Genomic DNA, 17,972 nt, shown 5'->3' on the forward strand with positions numbered 1-17,972 from the left:
CATGAATTACTAAAAAAGAAATCCACATGATTTCATATTAATGTTTTAAGCAATAAACTGCATCACAAATCTTAGGATAAGAGCAATTTATCACATATTGAGCTATCTTGGGATCTATGACTAATTAGTTCGCCTGGATTCCTACAGTTAAAAGTCACCACAAAATTAATACAAAAACACTTAAGAAAAATAAGCACTAGTACCATATTAAATATTGTATATTCATAAACATATATACATAAAAATAACTAATTTTTAATGAGTTAATTTTTATTTTAAAAAATACAGTTTAGGGGCTGGGGTTATGGCTCAGCAGTAGAGTGCTCCCCTCGCACATGCAGGGGCCCCGGTTTGATCTTCAGCAACATATAAAAATAAATAAATAAAATAAAGTTATTAAAAAAATACTTTAAAATCTCCTCCTGAATTTTAATCTCTCAATGGCCACTGCACAATTTCAGTTAAATGCTAAAGACAAACATGCACAATTTTCCTTTCAAGGAAAATTCTGTACCAATTTCCTTCATATTAAAATTGTCCTTCCTATTCCTCCTTGAAACAAGAGTCAGCAAAGATCTTTTGCATTTGCTTACCATGAGGAGCACAGTAAATCACATAAACAAACTCAAGGGCAAAAGCAGAAATCAAATGAAAAACAGGCAAAGAAATAGAGTTCTATATAATTTAAGTTACTTTATAAACTCTGGGCCATATATAACTAAATGGTCTATTTTTAGCAGGAAAGGAAACTACTAAAACTTTAATCTCAAATCTAGTGGTTCTCAAAAGTGTAATACAGTGACCTCAGAAGGGTCTCAGAGGATCTGCAGGGTCAAACCTATGTTCAAAATACTAAAATGTTATCTCATTTCTTTTTTTTTAACTTTTATTCTCACATGAGTATACAATGCAGCTTTCCAGAGACTAAATTGTGAATAATAGTTCAAGACACTAAACAAAGAAGGTTTTTTTACTAAATCAGACATTAAAAGGATTTCCCAAAGTGTAAAATAATTTTTTTCTTTCCTCGGCTTTTTTTAAAAATATGCTATATTAGTTTTTCACTGCTGCAAAGCAAAAACAACTAATCCCAATTTTAGTAGCTTCTAAAAATATATATTATTTTATAGTTTCTATAAGTCAGAAGTCTAGGCATGGTTTAAATAGTTTCTCTGTACTGGGTCTTGCAAGTTGGGACCAACAAGGTATCAGCTAGATTATGTTTCATTCTAGAACTCAGGATCTTAATTCAAGTTAATGTGATTGTGGGCAGAATTCAGCTCCTTGTGGCTCTAGGAGTTGAGTTCCCTGCTTTTTGCTATCAGCCAGTGTTTCTAGGGGTCTCCTACAGATCCCAGTTGCGTGTTCTCTAATAACCTTTTTGCAGCAGGTAGTTTTTAATTCTTCAAATTCTACGGAAGAATCTCTTGCTCCAATCTAACACATACTCTTACATAATATAATCACATAATTGAATATTCCTATCATCTTTCCCAAACTCTACAAGCTAAAGCAAGTCACAGATTCTAAACATTATCAAAGGAATACTAACTGTAGGTTAACATAGGATTCTATCGACTAGATATGGTTCATTAACATGCTGTGGGTTCATCGTTATTTTAAAATTAACAAGTATAAATATGGTTTTCTTGTTTTTATTTCTAATATGGTAAATATTAATGAATATAATCACATTTTAAAAGTTCTTTGAAGTCCTCATTTTTAAGATTGTGAAGAGTTCCCAAGACCAAAATTTAAGAACCACCACTGTAAGCTGCCAGTTACATTTGACACATGCAAAAAGATAATTTATTTTCTCTAAATAATGCTATTATTTTAAAACAAACAAGCAAAAGTTAAGACCCTTATATGAAAAGAAATTTTAAATCATGGACATTATTAGTTTTATTCTGCTTTTCATATATTTTAGCTTGAAATTTTGAGCTGATAATTATTTTTCCAAATGTTTACATGTTTCCTCCCAATTCCACACTTAATTACTTTAAAGAATTGTAGGAGCTACATCCTTGAGTATATAAAATAAGTAGCTGTACATATAGAAAGTATTATTATACTATGGATAATAATATTCATATGAAAATATCCAAATAAGTATTAAATAAGTATAAAAATATTTAAAGGATCCACCATGATACTGAATTCATGCTATGAACTGATAAACTCAAATGCCTAAATCCTTGAAAAGACTATTCTTGCTCCTTATATTTTAGTACTAGATAAGACAAATCTAGTGGCTAGCTCCTTAGTCTCACCCTTTCTCTCCTTTGATCTACTCCAACTTGTTTATCCCAAACCTGTCATAATATATTAGCTATAAGAAAGGAAATTATACAGTGAAGAAAATGGGAGAAGGAATCTACCCCAAATCAGTTTCATTTATTACCACTTTATTTGTTTTACTAAAAGATCTAAATAAATACTTCTTTACTCTCCAGCTCCTACCTTCACTTCACCTCAGTAAGTCAGCCTAATCTTGTGGCCTTTACCCATTATATCAGAACTGCTTCACTGGTGTATGCTGGGAAAGCCAAAGTATAGAGGGGAAAAGTGGATGAGATCCCCTAGAAGTTAGTATATAAAATCAATATTACCATAAAGCTGAACTAGAAGCAATACACTTGTGTATTTTACAGTGCAAATTCATCCCTATTACTGAAACATCAACACTTCTACTGCCAGCATATGTGTAAATTATCTGTGGCAAAGGATTATATGAGTATATTTGTAAATATAAGCTCATAATACATTACAACTTGTTAACTTTTATACTTTTAATGAATTAGAGACTTTAGTAATGCAAGACACATTAGTGTTGGAACAAGTTATTCTCAACAATGGCCATTTTGGTATTAATCTACAATTTTCTCAGCAATCATTTTTAAAAAGTGCTTCTGTTAGCACAGTCACCACTGTTTGTTAACCATTTATCCCCATTTTAATGTCCTTCTAGTTTTTCTTTCCTATACTTCTACTTTTACTACTAAAGTATTTTTCTTAATACGTTAATACGAAAAATGAATATGCAGCATTCAAAAAAACTCATTAAAATGAGTTTACAGACACCATCAAGAAACAGCAAGTAATAAGCAGAGTCTCAGTCAATTAAATGTTGCTAATTCAGAAAATGGATATTGTTTTATGGATCATAACTGACGAGCAACTACTTCAAGAGTGAACAATCTGATCAAGTCATATTCTAAAGGAAGTAGACAACAACTTCTTAGACTTTCAATAAGTGGTACTGACCCAGGATAGATAGAAAAATAGAACAGATTAGAGTACATAGTAGCGTATATGAACAGAGATAGTAAAAAAAACAAAGGTAGACAGCAAACTAAAAAGGCAGAACTTCTGTATGTCAAAGGAAAATAATTGAATGAATGTCTCTGAGTGAAAAGTAAAAAGTAACCAACTCCAGACAGAGATATAGAGGAATAATCACTGAAATTATAACAAAGGCACTGGTAGATATAAAGGTAGATTGAAATTAGAATGAAACAGGTCTAAAATATATGGAATAAGGAAAAGAGTAGTCTATCAAAACATCTTATTCTATCTTCAGCATGCTAAAGAACAAAGAATGATTTTCAAATGATTAGTGAGACATCACCAGGATGAATATAGCTACTATGTCTTATAAAACCAGATTATAGAAATGTTCATATGCTCAAAAATAAATAAAAACCTGAACAGCTCTACATCCATTGAAGAGATTAATTTACAGCTTAAAAAAAAAAAAAACACATCCAACTAAAAGAAAACTCCAGGCCCAAAAATCATCAGAGAAAACTCTTGCAAATATTTAAAGTAGGAATACGAAAACAATTGCTTCCTAAGTCATCTTGTAAAGCCAAAATTCCTCTGAAAACAAAACCAAGGAAGTTACAAGATAGGAAACTCCATACCACTATCTCTTATGAACATAAATTATAAAAATAAATTTTAAAACTTCTCTAACAAAATATTATAGACATATTGTAAATCAAATCCAGCAATATGTAAAAGAATAATGCCCTCATGATTGAGAGGGGTATCCCAGGACTGAAACGTTAGTATAACATCTGAAAACAATCAATGTTACTCACCATATAAAACAAACTAAAGAAAAAACAAGGAGATGTTATCAATAGAGGCAAAAAAATGACAAAATCCCACATCCATTCATGATTAAAATTGTCAGCAAATTAGTAGCAGAATTCCCTCAAACTGTCATGAAAAATCTATAGTTAACATCACATTTTATTGTGAAAGATTCAAAGCTTTACCTTAAATTTGAAATAAGGTAAATGTTACTCTCACCGTTTCTATTTTACATTGTAGTGGAGACACTTGACAGTAAATTAAGATAAGAAAAGGAAATTAAAGGCTTACAAATTGAAAAGTAATAAATAAGGCTATTATGGTGACATAGTCACCTATGCAAAAATTTTGAAGAAAAAAGAAAAAATCAAGAGAAACCTCAATGTGGTACTGTACCAGGGTAGATAGAAAAATAGAACAGATTAGAGTACATAGTAGCGTATATGAACAGAGGTAGTACAAAACCAATGACTTGAGAAAGGGTTGCTTAGTAGCTGCTGCTCGCAACAGTGGCTTACTATAATAGAAAAAATAAATTTACTATAATGGGAAAAATAAAGTATCATACTTTGCCATATCTACAAGCAAACTTTACTACTAGTAGTAAAATAGTAAAAACTACTAGTAATAAACACAAAAGAACATTTCTAGAAATTTTGAGAGAGAACTGATTTATTAATCATAACTAAAAGATCACAAGCTATCAAGTTTAAAAAGTAATGACTTTTACTAGGTGAGAATGTCTGCCCAACAAAGTAACAGTGATAAAAATGATAGAAAGCCATTATTTTTCAATTGGGCAAAGGATATAGGTCATAAAGAGACATGAATAAGGACATTCATTAATTTGCTATAATAATGAGGATTTTTGACAAAACGTAGATTATCCATCACTAGTGGATTGTCAAATACAACTCTACAGATACATAGTAAGAAATCTGCATTAATTTTCTATTGTTATTGTAACTGCCACAAATGTTAAAGTTTAAAAACACCAGTTTGTTGTGTTATACTTCTGATGGTCGGAAGTCTGATGACGTTTCACTGAATGTAATCAAAGCATCAGTTAAGTTCCTTTTAAAAGGCTCTAGGGAGAATTCATTTTTTGATCATTTAAGTTGTTGGCAGAATTCAATTCCTTGTGATTGTAGGGCCAAGATCCCTATTTTCTTTCAAGCTTTAAACTGAAGTTGGCTCCTGTCTTCTACAGATTGCTTGTTTCTTTGACTCAGATCCCTTTCCTCCATCTTCAAACTTCCAGTGGCCAGTCAAATCTCTTTCCTGCTTTGAATTTCTCCTCCTCCCATCTAATCGCTTTCATCAAACCAGAAAAGATTCTCCAGTTTTAAATTCATGTGATTTGACTGGACCCACATAGATAATCCAAGATAATCTCCCTATCTCAAGATCCATAATCTTAATCACATCTACAAAGTCTCTTTTGCTGTAAAAAGTAACAGGTTCCAAGGATTAGGATTAGGAGGTAGAAGCCATTATGCGACCACAGAGAATAATGCAGAAGTCGGGGGGGGGGGGGGGGGGGGGGAGACATTTCTACATGAATACATTTTTTAAAATGTGAGACCTAAAGCACTTTCTCATTTATATAATGTAAAATACATACAAACACATTATGTATTACACAAAGATATGTATTTAGATGGGGGAAAAAACCACAAAAGTGAAGTCCTAAATGTGATTAACAAAACTCACTGCCCCTGAGGAGCAAAATAAAATAAAATGAGAGTGGTAGAAGATAATAATTTAGGAGCTCTTACACTACTCAGATTTGCTTTCTACTGTTTTGATACCCCGGCTGAATAATTTTTCTCCAAAACTCCTTCATTCAAATTTTGTTGAAGTTTTAACAAATCTACAAAACCTCTCCTAACGTATCCTGTTTGGTTCCATCATTTAAATTAGTTCGTTTAATTCTCTGTCTTGTTATATATTTCTAAGTTATTTTGGTTACCATAATTTTACCAGTTTTAAATATTCATTTTTACATAATATCATCAATTCTGACTTCCTAGATTATAAATTTGTGGCACAAAGCATCTTCTATGTTTGTATTTCTCCATATAAACTTGTGGTATAAATAAAGTATATGCTTAATAAAAATTGCAGACTAAGTAACTGAAGTAATATTTCTGTAATACAGTCCTATAGAACTTTCAATAAGTCTGAGTAGTGTGCAGCATTTTTCTTTAGGTACCACTAGAAAGCCTCAAAGGAAACTAAGGAGACTGTGTAATATATTGCCCATATAAGGATAATTTTGAGAGTGAAAGGTGCTCTTAATAATTATGATGGGACAATATGTACAAGACAGGACTAGCCATGACAAACTGGAACAGAAATCCAAGAAGAACATGGAAAATAGAAGATAATCAAGCAAAATTTTTAAATGATGCTAAATTATGGCAACTGAGAGCAAAAAGGCATAAGAATTTCTATAAAAATATGTTAAAATACTTTTAAAAATCTCATTATCACTGAAAGTTTCTAAGAAACAAGAATACTAGAGATCATATAATACATTAAACGTAGTTTAATATGTGTTTTTATGCAAGTTAACATGTATTTACAAAAACATCAGGGTAAAAAATGAGACTAAGAGGCAGAAAAAATTACTGGATTTCTTAAATAAATTCAATTTTTGTAAACACAAGATAATTGTAATACATAAAAATTATTGAAAAGATAACTGATTATCTACTAGTCTTTTCAGTGATTCAATTTATTTCAATTCAATTAATATTCTATGAATGCCTATTAATACAAACTCAAAGATGTAAAAGATAGTGTTCCCTCAAGCTGCTCAACACTCAAAGAGAAAGAAACACTGAGAAGTATACCCAAGGTCAGATAGTGGTAAGTGCTTTAATAAGGTATCCTCTACAAGCAAAAATATAATTCATGTTGGATAAGATACAGGAAGGGTATATGTAAGTAGGGACATTTGAGCTGGGCTTTAAAAAAAAATAATAAGATTTAGGCAGACATTCCAAGGCACATCATTACTTAAGAATTTTGGCAGTATTATTTCTCCAACTAGAGTGCCCTTCCTCAGATATCCACATGACTTACTTTCTCACCAACTTCAAGTCTTAATGTTAATCGAGGCCTTCTTCAACTCCCTACTTAAAATTAACTGCCCTCTCCCCTGTTGCTGGGGGAGACACTTCCTTTCCTCCCCTATCTTATTTTCCTTCTAATAGTTGTCACCAGGATCTCAGAGGTGAGACACTCCAAGCTATACTACTCCCATTCATTTAAATGACTTTCGATCTGAACAGTCTGTGCAGCTAACTATATACGAAGTTACACTAACACATTAGCTATTTCTTATATTTGTCTTACCCAAGTAAAAAGTAATCTCCATTAGGAATTTTGTCTGTTTTTTCACTACTATACTGTCAGTACCTAGAAATCTAACACACAAGCAACACTCAATAAATATTTGCTGACTTAATATATTCAGAGCTAGAACAGAATCCTAGACAGGAAGAATAGCTTAAGTAAATACTAGGAGGGAGAGGAGGAGAGGGAGGAGGAGGGGAAGGAGGAGGAGGAGGAGGAGAATTATCCAGGTACAGTGGTATAAGCCTGTAATTTCAGCTTCTGGGAAGGCTGAGATAGGATCACAAGTTTGAGGCCAGCCTCTATAACTTATAGAGAACCTCAACAACTTAGCAAGATCCTTTCTGAAAATAAAAAATAAAAACGACTGGGGGGTGTAGCTCAGTAAAGCACCCCTGGGATCAATCTCCAGTACCAATAAAAGAATGAATGATAATCCACTATGGTTAGATGATTGATTATAGGGCCAAAGAAGCAAGGAAAAGTTGTAGGATTTATGATGAAAAGACACAAAACACCCTCAAAACATGTAATGACAGGCTTTTGAGTCAGTCAGAAAAAGGAAAGAAAGAAAAAAAAACCTGTTTCAACTGACACTCCTTCCTCTAATTTTGGAATCTTGAGAAATTATTTCAACATAAAAAGGGTATCTTAAATATCATCTTATAATACTTTTTCTCATAAAGCCTAAAACATTGTAAGTACTCACTAAATGTTTGATTTTCTTAAAAAGCTAACAACTATTGTCATGTAAGAAATAAAAAATAAAAATTCTTTTAAAAAACTAACAACTTAAATTCTAATTACAAAATGGGGAGGCACCAAAAGTGACCAGATCGGTGACTTCATCATAAGTATAGATTGGATTTTAAAATTATGATTCTGAAAACAAAGTAGAATATAGAGAGAAGAAAGACAAAGTTAATGCATAAAGCGTAGTGACAATACCCTTAATGGAAACAAAGGGTTGACTATAAGAAAATGTAGAGATGGAACAGATTGAAAACAAATGAAGATAATATGAAAGTCAAGAGGGAGTGGATTAGAAAATGACACTTAAGTATCTTTACCAGGGATTGAACTCAGGGGTACTGGACCACTGAGCCACATCCCCAGCCCTATTTTGTATTTTATTTAGAGACAGGGTCTCACTGAGTTGCTAGCGCCTTGCAGTTGCTGAGGCTGACTTATGAACTCAATTCCCCTGTCTCAGCCTCCCAAGGCACTAGGATTTCAGGCATGTGCCACCGAGCCTGGTGATACTTAAGTATCTTGATTTAAGAAGCGTTGATGGTTGATGGTGCGATCAGCTGGGCTGAGGAATGATAAGGAAGATGCTATGTTGGAAGAAAGCATACATTTAAGTTCTGAACATTTTAATTTTGAAGCGTTTGTGGAATAAAAGGTAAGATTATAAAACTTGCATTTGTTGAATACAAATCAGGTAAGTGGAAATCTCAAAACTGAGATAAACATTTGGAAATAAATATCATATCTGAATATAAAAAGATGAGGATATATAAGAAGTCCTGTTTTCCACAATCTTAAATGTATACTTAATCTACTTACCAGTCTAAACCATCTCTGCAACTAGTTCAGATGGAACAAAGTATAAATTGTTTGCTTTCAATATGCACCTTCGCCATCTGGTGGCAAAAATAATAAATACAGGCTTATTATTATTCCAAAGCGGAAATCATTCCTTATCTGTCACCCTACTTATTATTGCCACTTCCAACAATATATTATAGGGAGAGGCTCTCTTATTCTTCAATTCTATTATAACTGCTATTTCTCTTCACTTTTTACTGTGGCTACTAGTATATTCAAATTATATTACTGGTAAAAGTATTATTGCTAAAAGTGTAAACTTCCCACTCACTCCTGGGAAGTTCTCCCTTCATAATCCACCATTACATAATCCCATTACACTCCAAGAAACTTAGCTAAATATCTAAAAATTTAAATATATTACCAAAGTTCTTTTGCCAAGTTTATTGCTTTCAACAACTAATGTTTCAAATTCCTTGTTTTTTAAAGCTAACTTCATTCTTTGGACAGATTGATCCATGGAACAGAACAAGACATCTATAAATATATACTAGCATATAATAATCAATGTATAAACATGACATCTAAAATAAGTGGGAAGAAAATATTGATCACTAAATAAAAAGTGTAGAACAAAGCATTATCATGTAGAAGGCAAGGTTGACCCTGCACTAATGCCATATTCTTATAAACATGAGATATATCATTGTTTTACAATGCAAACTAAAATCATAACAATATTTAGAAGTAATGGAAATTTTCTTAAATTTTGGTGTAAGAGAGGGCCTTTTAAAAATAATCCCAACAAAGCATTTGACTAGAAATTTCTCCAAAGAAGATATATAATAGCCAATAAGAAAGCATGTTCAATATCGTTAGAGAAATGCAAATCAAAATCATTTCACACTCACCGAGAGGACTATTTTAAAAATATAAACAAGAGAAATGAAAACATGTGTCCACACAAAAAACTTACAAACATGCACAGCAGCATTATTCACAATTGCCCCCAAAAAAAAAATGGCTATTACAACCCAACTCCAAAACCCATCAACTGATGAATGGATAAACCAAATAGCATATGTCCATATAATGAAAAGCCATGAAAAGAAATGAGTTACTGATTCATGCCATGAATGGATGAACTTTGAAAAAAGTATGCTAAGAGCCAAAAACAATGGCAGTGAACACCAGGTTGCCTCTAATGGCTGAGGACTTACCATACAACCACAAGGAAATAAATTTAGTCAATAACTAGCGAGCCTGGAAGAGTACCCTGAGCATCAGATGAGACTCCAACCCCAGAATGGGGACATCCTAAGCAGAGGATCTAGTTAACCTGTACCCTGATCTTGACCCAAGCAACTACAAGATAATTAATTGATGCTATCTTAAGCCACTGAGTTTGTGGTCATTTGTTTCACAACAATAGAAAAGCAACACAAAATCCATTCCACAAAAGGTTATTTTCCGAAATATAAACATAGGTGTTAAATAAAGTTCAACAACTCAATGGAAAAAAAATATGAACAAAAGATATGAAAGGAAAAAAGTTCTTAGATACACATAAATGTTCAACATGACTCAATTATAATATAAAAAGGATTAAAGCTAAAAATGCAATATCATATTTTGCAAATCAAATTTGTAAAGATCAAAAGATTTATAACATTATGTTGATAGAGAGTATAGAGTAGAAACCCTAGTAATTGTTCATAGAAGTATTTTGGTATATCTTCTACCAGTAAGCAATTTGGCAAAGCCTACAAAAACTTAAAATCGCATGTTTCTATTCTTTAATCAAGTGACTGTATTTCTGGGAATTTTATTTATCATATAGATTTACTCTTCCTAAAGATTATATGTATATATTTGTGAGATTATTTATTGAAACAATATTTGGAATAGAAAAAACTGATAGATAATGCATATCAAAAAACTCATATGTAAGAAATTTTTAAAAAACTCAAGTAATTATGAAAAGGACTTTTAAACCATTTTTTTAAAATCAATATAATGCTTTTATCACATCCATCTCTATAGCAATAATATTGAGTCATTTTAAACAAAATAACTTATTGGCAAAAAATGTTATTGAATTTTTCTAAACATGTGTGCTTTTCATATATTACTTCATTTTTTTATTTCTAACCTACAAAGAAAATCAACAATTTTTAATACAACAGTCACTAATATGCCATTATGTAAAAATGTGAGTATGTAACAGATGTGATTCTGCAATCTGTATTTGGGGTAAAAAAGGGAGTTCAAAACCCAATTGAGTCAAATGTATGAAAGATGATATATCATGAGCTCTGTAATGTTTTGAACAATCAATAAAATAAATAAATAAATAAAACTGGAATAACAATGGGAAAAAATATATATCAAAGTCGTGGTAAGGTTAATAGCAGAAATTAAGACTAATGTAGAATTATGAACTATGAATTCAGAAGTTGTTACTCTCATCTCTCTGTACCTAGTTTAAAAGAGGCATGAAACATAAAACTCAATTAATAATCCTTGTAGACCAGGGTGGCAAGATCAGTTTTGCCATTCAGTGTCAGACCAACATTATACAGTCCATTCCAAAATACTTTTGTATGTAAATCTTATGTAATTAAGTGGTAAAACATTGTGATAAATTTTCAATGGCTAAGTTCATACTTATGCTCTAACTCAACAGTGATAGTATAAGACCCACTGCAATTATGTATTATCTTGGATCTTAACTATATTTCCATACAAGTTTTGTTTCTTGACTATCAAATCTCTCTAAATAGCTTTTTTTCAAGTTACTTATTAACTCCCAAATGGGATGAATAATGTTCTGATTTTCAATATGAAGACTACTATAAAATTTCTTTCATTTACTAGACAAATTTCTAATAATGTTTATTTTTCCTACCATGTAAAACAGCTGAACATAGAAAATAATTTTAGAAAAGATACACTGAAAAAAGAGACAAAACACTGAGGCAGTGTTATAGTATTTGAAGATATAACTCCAACTGTTCTTGAGATCTATAAGTCTCTTCCCAGCATTCTATCAGACACTCCAACATCCTTATATTTCATCCCTTTTTTTTTTCTTAAGTATTTTACTTATCCTTTCAGTTGGTTTTTCAACAACTATTCAAGGAGCACCACTAAATATCAATTACTGTGCAAGGTACTAGGAATATAATGATAAAGAAGATACAACAGAGGCTTACATCATGAAATCTATTTAATGCATTCAATTCCTCTTATAGAGAAAAATTTCAATGTCTTAGTGTTGGAAAGCACTTGTTTTAAAATGCCTTTCAAAATTTCAACACTTATGGCTTAGTGGAAACAATAATTCATTTTTTATGATTACAAAACACCTGGAATTAAAACTGACTAAAATCAATTTTAAAAAACAGCCACCTAATCCAAAGTCATTGTTTTAATCAGCTTTTTCACTACCATGACCAAAAGACCTGACAAGAACAATCAGACAAGGAAAAGTTTATCTGAGGGCTCATAGTTTTAAGGTCTTAGTCTGCAGATGCCCAACTCCATTTTTTGGAGCCCTGGGAGAGGCAGAACATCATAGAAGTGTGTGGTGGAGGAAAGCAGCTCAGGAGAGCACTTCACAAAAAAGAGAGAGCAAGCTCTGCTCAACAAAGACAAAATTTATACCCCAAAGGCACACCCCCAGGGATCAACCTCCTCCAGCCACATGAAGTCTATAGTTACCACCCTGTTAATCCCAATTAGGAGATTAATGCACTGATTCAGTTAAGGTCTCAAAATCCAATCATTTCACATCTAAACTTTCTTGCTTTATCTTTTAGGGGACATTTCATATCTAAACCATAACAGTCATGCTTCACAGATTAACATGTAAAACACATCTTCTATATCTCTATTCCTTTGTCATCTAGGGGCTTTCTTAAAATGATTCTAATAATTCTTGAAAGAGATGATGATGCTTCTTCACCAGATTGTTTTTTCTTTTTGCATGCATGTGTTCAGTGACTGTGAGCCCTCTAGTGGACAGCAAATATCATTAAAAATCTGTACAAGTTACACAATAATCAATAAAAGTGTACATGTATACAGCACAATTTTTCATATCTCTGGGTTGTATATAAAGTATGTTGATAAAAATTCATGTCTTTATACATGTACTTTGGACACAAAAGTACATGTATAACTTACCAAATAATAAAACATAAATAGTTATAAATTTACACTATCTATAAATAAATGATAAAACCCTGCCAAAAACCATTTGCCATTCTACAACATTCTATACATTCTATGACAGGATTTTTCAGCCTCTATTTCTCATGCATATTTCATATATGATTAATCTATAATTCCATATTTCAGAAACCTGGCTCCTGCATCTCAAATTCTAAAGAATGAGCTATGACTAAAGTGGCCAATACACTAAATTGCAAATAGAGCAGCAGTGTCAAACACTTTTGGCACCACCAACACAGACCTTCCTGTTGTACTTTGCTTTATCAGAGGACACCTTGCCTTTTGTTCTAAGAGAAATGCTAGCTATCTTGAATCTGAAACATTGAGCAAGGGGAGCAAGAATGGCTTATTGCTTGTTGTATTTCAGTTGAGAATTATGTTCATTGCAAAAGCATCCCTCATGGAAAGAAATCATGGCAGGAGCTCTAAGTAATCTAGAAAGCTGCCAAATGCACACCAGCTAATTTTAATGCAATTCTTAATAAAATACTTAAAATCAAGGACAATGCCAATCCATGCAGGATGCCAGAATAAACTGGGATCATCCTGGGCACACTAGCATATACTGCAACCCTATAGATCACTTAAATGAAGGAAACTTCAGAATAATTCAAGTTTAATTCAACTGAAAAATCAGAACATTTTAGTGTCCATATACTGACACTAAAAATATTTAAGTTACTTACTCTAAGAAAACAGACTGACTTCTATGCAGTCAAAACAATTACTATAATTTATTAAACATCATTTTTAAAAGAGACTTTTTATTTCAGAAATCTTATCATATTCTCAAGAAAAAGAAGACTCTTAGCATTGGCTATGTGAGACCATATCAATATTTATCTTCAAATCTATTGATGGATTGTTCTGTCAATAAAAAAAAAAAACCCTCTCCTCAGACTATACCCAAAAGACTTAAAAACAGCATACTACAGGGACACAGCCACATCAATGTTTATAGCAGCACAATTCACAATAGCTAAACTGTGGAGCCAACCTAGATGCCCTTCAGTGGATGAATTGATAAAAAAAAATGTAGCATATATACACAAAGGAATTTTACTCAGCAATAAAAGAGAACAAAATCTTGGCATTTTCAGGTAAATGGATGGCATCGGAAAAGACAGTGCTAAGTGAAGTTAGCCAATCCCCAAACAACAAATGCAGAATGTCTTCTCTGATATAAGGAGGCTGACTCATAGTGGGGTATGGAGGGGGAGCATGGAAAGAATACATGAATTCTAAATAGGGCAGAGGAATGGGGGGAAAGGGAGGGAGAAGGGGATTAGCAAGGATGGTGGAATGTGATAGACATCATTATCCAAAGTACATGTATAAAGACAGGATGTCAACATACTTTATATACAACCAGAGATATGAAAAATACGTGTAATAAAAATTGTAATGCATTCCACTGTCATTTTTTAAATCAATAAAATTTTTAAAATAAAATCAAATTAAATTAAAAAATAAAAAAACAAAGATGCTGCAGAAAGTACAACAGTCATATTAAAGTCAGTATTACAGGTTTCATTCATCCACCATAAGCACCAAGTATATTAAATTTGGTAGTACTGAAATTACTACCATATACATAGCTATCTTTAGTGCCCTTCTGCTTCCCTGATAATCTAAAAAGCAAAAGAAGAATTATGAAGGAATTAAGGTTATAAAGACACTTGCTTACAAGTTATTAGGATTTTTTTCTCCTATGGCAATCATCAGTTTTATCTTTTCTCATTTCTTAGTTCTCATAATTTCATACTCATACTTTGATTACCTCTTAAAAATTATTTCCATTTATACCTTTTTGTTGGAAACCATGAATGAACTATGGGCGTGTCTGAGCCATTTCTAAGCAGAAGTGAGCCCCTTTGAGTACTCTAGGTATTATCTTACCTATATAAGACTGCTTTGCTACCTTGGCAAACATCCTGATCAAAGAGAATTCTGTAATACCTCAGAATTTATTGGCTCAGGCAGCCCTAGGTTAAATCGCAACTCTACAGAGGTAGAAAGAGATACCAGTGTGCCCAACTAGCCTTGAAGCACCAGCTGACTGGAGGAAGAAGAAATATTGCACAACTGATAATTCCCCAATCAGGCCAACTTCCCCACAGCCTCTAACTTTTTGTTTACCTTGAAGAACCCTTCCTCACAATAAATTCCTTTGATGTGTTCCACTATAAATAAAGCATTCGTGGACTTTTTCCCTTTCTTAGGATCAGACCCATACAGTCTTTTCCACCCCAAAATCCCCTGCTCTCAATGTATTTCTTGTCCTTTGTTTTTATTTCTTGATATTACTTTTTCAGCCTTTTATTTCCAGCCAGCCCACATGTCCAAACGTTACTTATTCCCTCCCCGCACAGGCCACTAGTGAGAACTTTTTATCTTATTTCTCTTATGTTCATGCAATTATTTTCTCACAACACATTTAAGATAATCCTTTTAAACAAGATTCATAAAAATTATGCCACAGTTTCATAGATTAGCTCATGAAAATAGGTTAGATAGTCTTTAAACCATATGTAATCCATTAAATACATTTAAATACAACTTGTTTGGTTCTAGGTACACACTCTCAGCACTCTAAAAATATAGGCATCTCTGTATCTAATAAAAAGAGTCCTGTTGAAAGAAAAATTCATTCATTTTATCTAATTTCACAATGTTTTAAACATCTAATACCAATAAAATTTCAATGAAACCTGAAATTTTTAAAATGTAGCAAAAAAATCACCCTACAAATGATCAGATATTACTCAATTTGAACAACATACCAAACTATCTTTGCAAGAGCTAATGAAGCCATGTAAGAGACCATAGTGCCTCATAAAATATTAAGAAAAAATTTATTGCAGAAGGCAGGAAGGAAAGAGTTGCCCACATCACCCCTCTACCATCTCCAAGCAATGAGAAATCTCCCACTTGAAGGATAGAGAAGGAATTAAGTCCAGGTCTCAGACTGGAAACCTACTACCAGACCTGCAATGATGAAACCTAATGCTGGGCATGGCCCCATAAATCAGGACCCAGACCAGCATCCACAGACTGAGCCTTTGGAACCATGTTAGCTAAGGAACCAAAGGATTGCTTATACCATCTCTCCCCCAACCTCAGGTAGTATAGCAGGGAACAAGACTATACCTGCTGGGAAGCAAGGTACAAAAGTTAACATAAGATTTTTGCCTTGAAGCCCAGGGTCAGGTCAACCACAGTGAGACCAAGGCCCAGTAAAAAGCAAAGGTCCTAACTATACCCAGATCATGTTACAGACAGAGCCTCTAGACCTATCCCTGCAATAAGCAAAGACTTGTTCCTCGTGGGATAGACATGAGTCTATGGTTTGCATCACTGCCAGCAGCAGTATAGGCCTAGGTATATCTGAGACTGTACAGGTACTTGCACCTATGAGAATCAGGTGCATCCCAACTTTCCCTTATCCTGAGTGGCTAAAGGACTGCCTTCACTAACACTACCTCAACCTTAGGAACAATATCCTATCCACTAAAGATTAGATATGGGACTAAGCAAAGGATTTTGCTCTGGAAGTAAGTATCAGGCTGGTGAAACCTAACATCAGGCAGACTCTAACAGATCCATCCCCAGGCCAGTGCCAAGAATGGAGCCTCTAGAATAGCTCCAATAGCAGGGTGATAAATAGCACCAGTCTATCAGACTTCTATTCTAGTCAATATCACCTGTTACTGGTTGATATGATCTTGGGTCAATAGTTCACCTCAGAAGTGGGCAGCTCACAGTACTATGAGTCCCACTTTGGTGTTGCACTGGTCTTGGTGGGCTGGGCTCAGGGCATGATACAGCATTGTGGCATTTCTGGCTAGAGAACTGTCCACCATTTCTCCCACAGACACAAGCAGCACAACACAGAGAGAATAGGTGTCTGCTTAGGGGAGGAAACCAAAGAGGAGCACTATCATGACATAAGAGCCTGGAGTTAATCCCTCCATAGTGCCTGACTAGAGGCTAATGACTGTAGACAAAATCTCTGGACCTCCCCCAGCCCCTGGGAGAGGCTTTTAGGGACAAAGTCCCCCAGTTCATGTTGAACACAACAGCATGGATTTGGAACAAAATTGGGCTTAAATCACCCTCTAGTGCTGAAAAAGTGACAGCATGCCAAAAACAGGCTCATGGCAAATCTAGACAGGGCATATCTAGTGACAAAACAGCAGAAGTGACAACAGGCCCAGAGAAAATAAGCACCCTGTTTAGAATTGCTGAAAATATAGGCACAAAGATTTCAAAGACTGCAATAAATACCTAATCTTTCCATGCAAAGATGATGTCACATATCAAGAAATATCAAAAACTTTCAGGACCCATGGCCTTACCTAACAGCCAAAATATTATGCCATACACCAAGAATATGAGTGAATTCTTGAATGGAGAATTTTAAACACTTATTTAAAGTAAAGGAACAATAATAAAACTAGAAATCAAGAAAACATAAATAAATGATTTAATACTCCTACAGAGAAACTTAACAATGAAATGGAATCAGTTTAAAATAAACAAATTACTGAACTGAAAAATACACTAAGCAAGTTTAAAAACACAATAAAAGGCATCAATAGCAGAAGACAACAGAAGAAAAAACGTGGGAGATCAAACACAGTGTATTTGAAAATACAGAGAGGAGTAAAAAGAAAAAAAAAAGAACGAAAGGGAATAAAAAAGCTTAAGGGAATTGGGAG

General features: G+C 33.3%; 1 protein-coding gene across 22 annotated transcripts in view; it reads right to left on the minus strand.

The window, feature by feature from the left end:
- The window catches only part of Rims2 (regulating synaptic membrane exocytosis 2), a 586,271-nt gene that overhangs the window by 395,991 nt on the left and 172,308 nt on the right, over positions 1 to 17,972 (minus strand). The window contains exon 4 of one of the 22 annotated variants that reach the window (XM_077801041.1): positions 10,862 to 10,866. The exons of the other annotated variants lie outside the window; for them this stretch is intronic. Within the exon in view, the coding sequence (XP_077657167.1) occupies positions 10,862 to 10,866 (5 nt within the window). The remainder of the gene's footprint in view (positions 1 to 10,861; positions 10,867 to 17,972) is intronic. 22 annotated transcript variants of the gene reach the window in all.

This window comes from Urocitellus parryii, chromosome 7, assembly GCF_045843805.1.
Source record: "Urocitellus parryii isolate mUroPar1 chromosome 7, mUroPar1.hap1, whole genome shotgun sequence".
Classification (NCBI taxonomy): domain Eukaryota; kingdom Metazoa; phylum Chordata; class Mammalia; order Rodentia; family Sciuridae; genus Urocitellus; species Urocitellus parryii.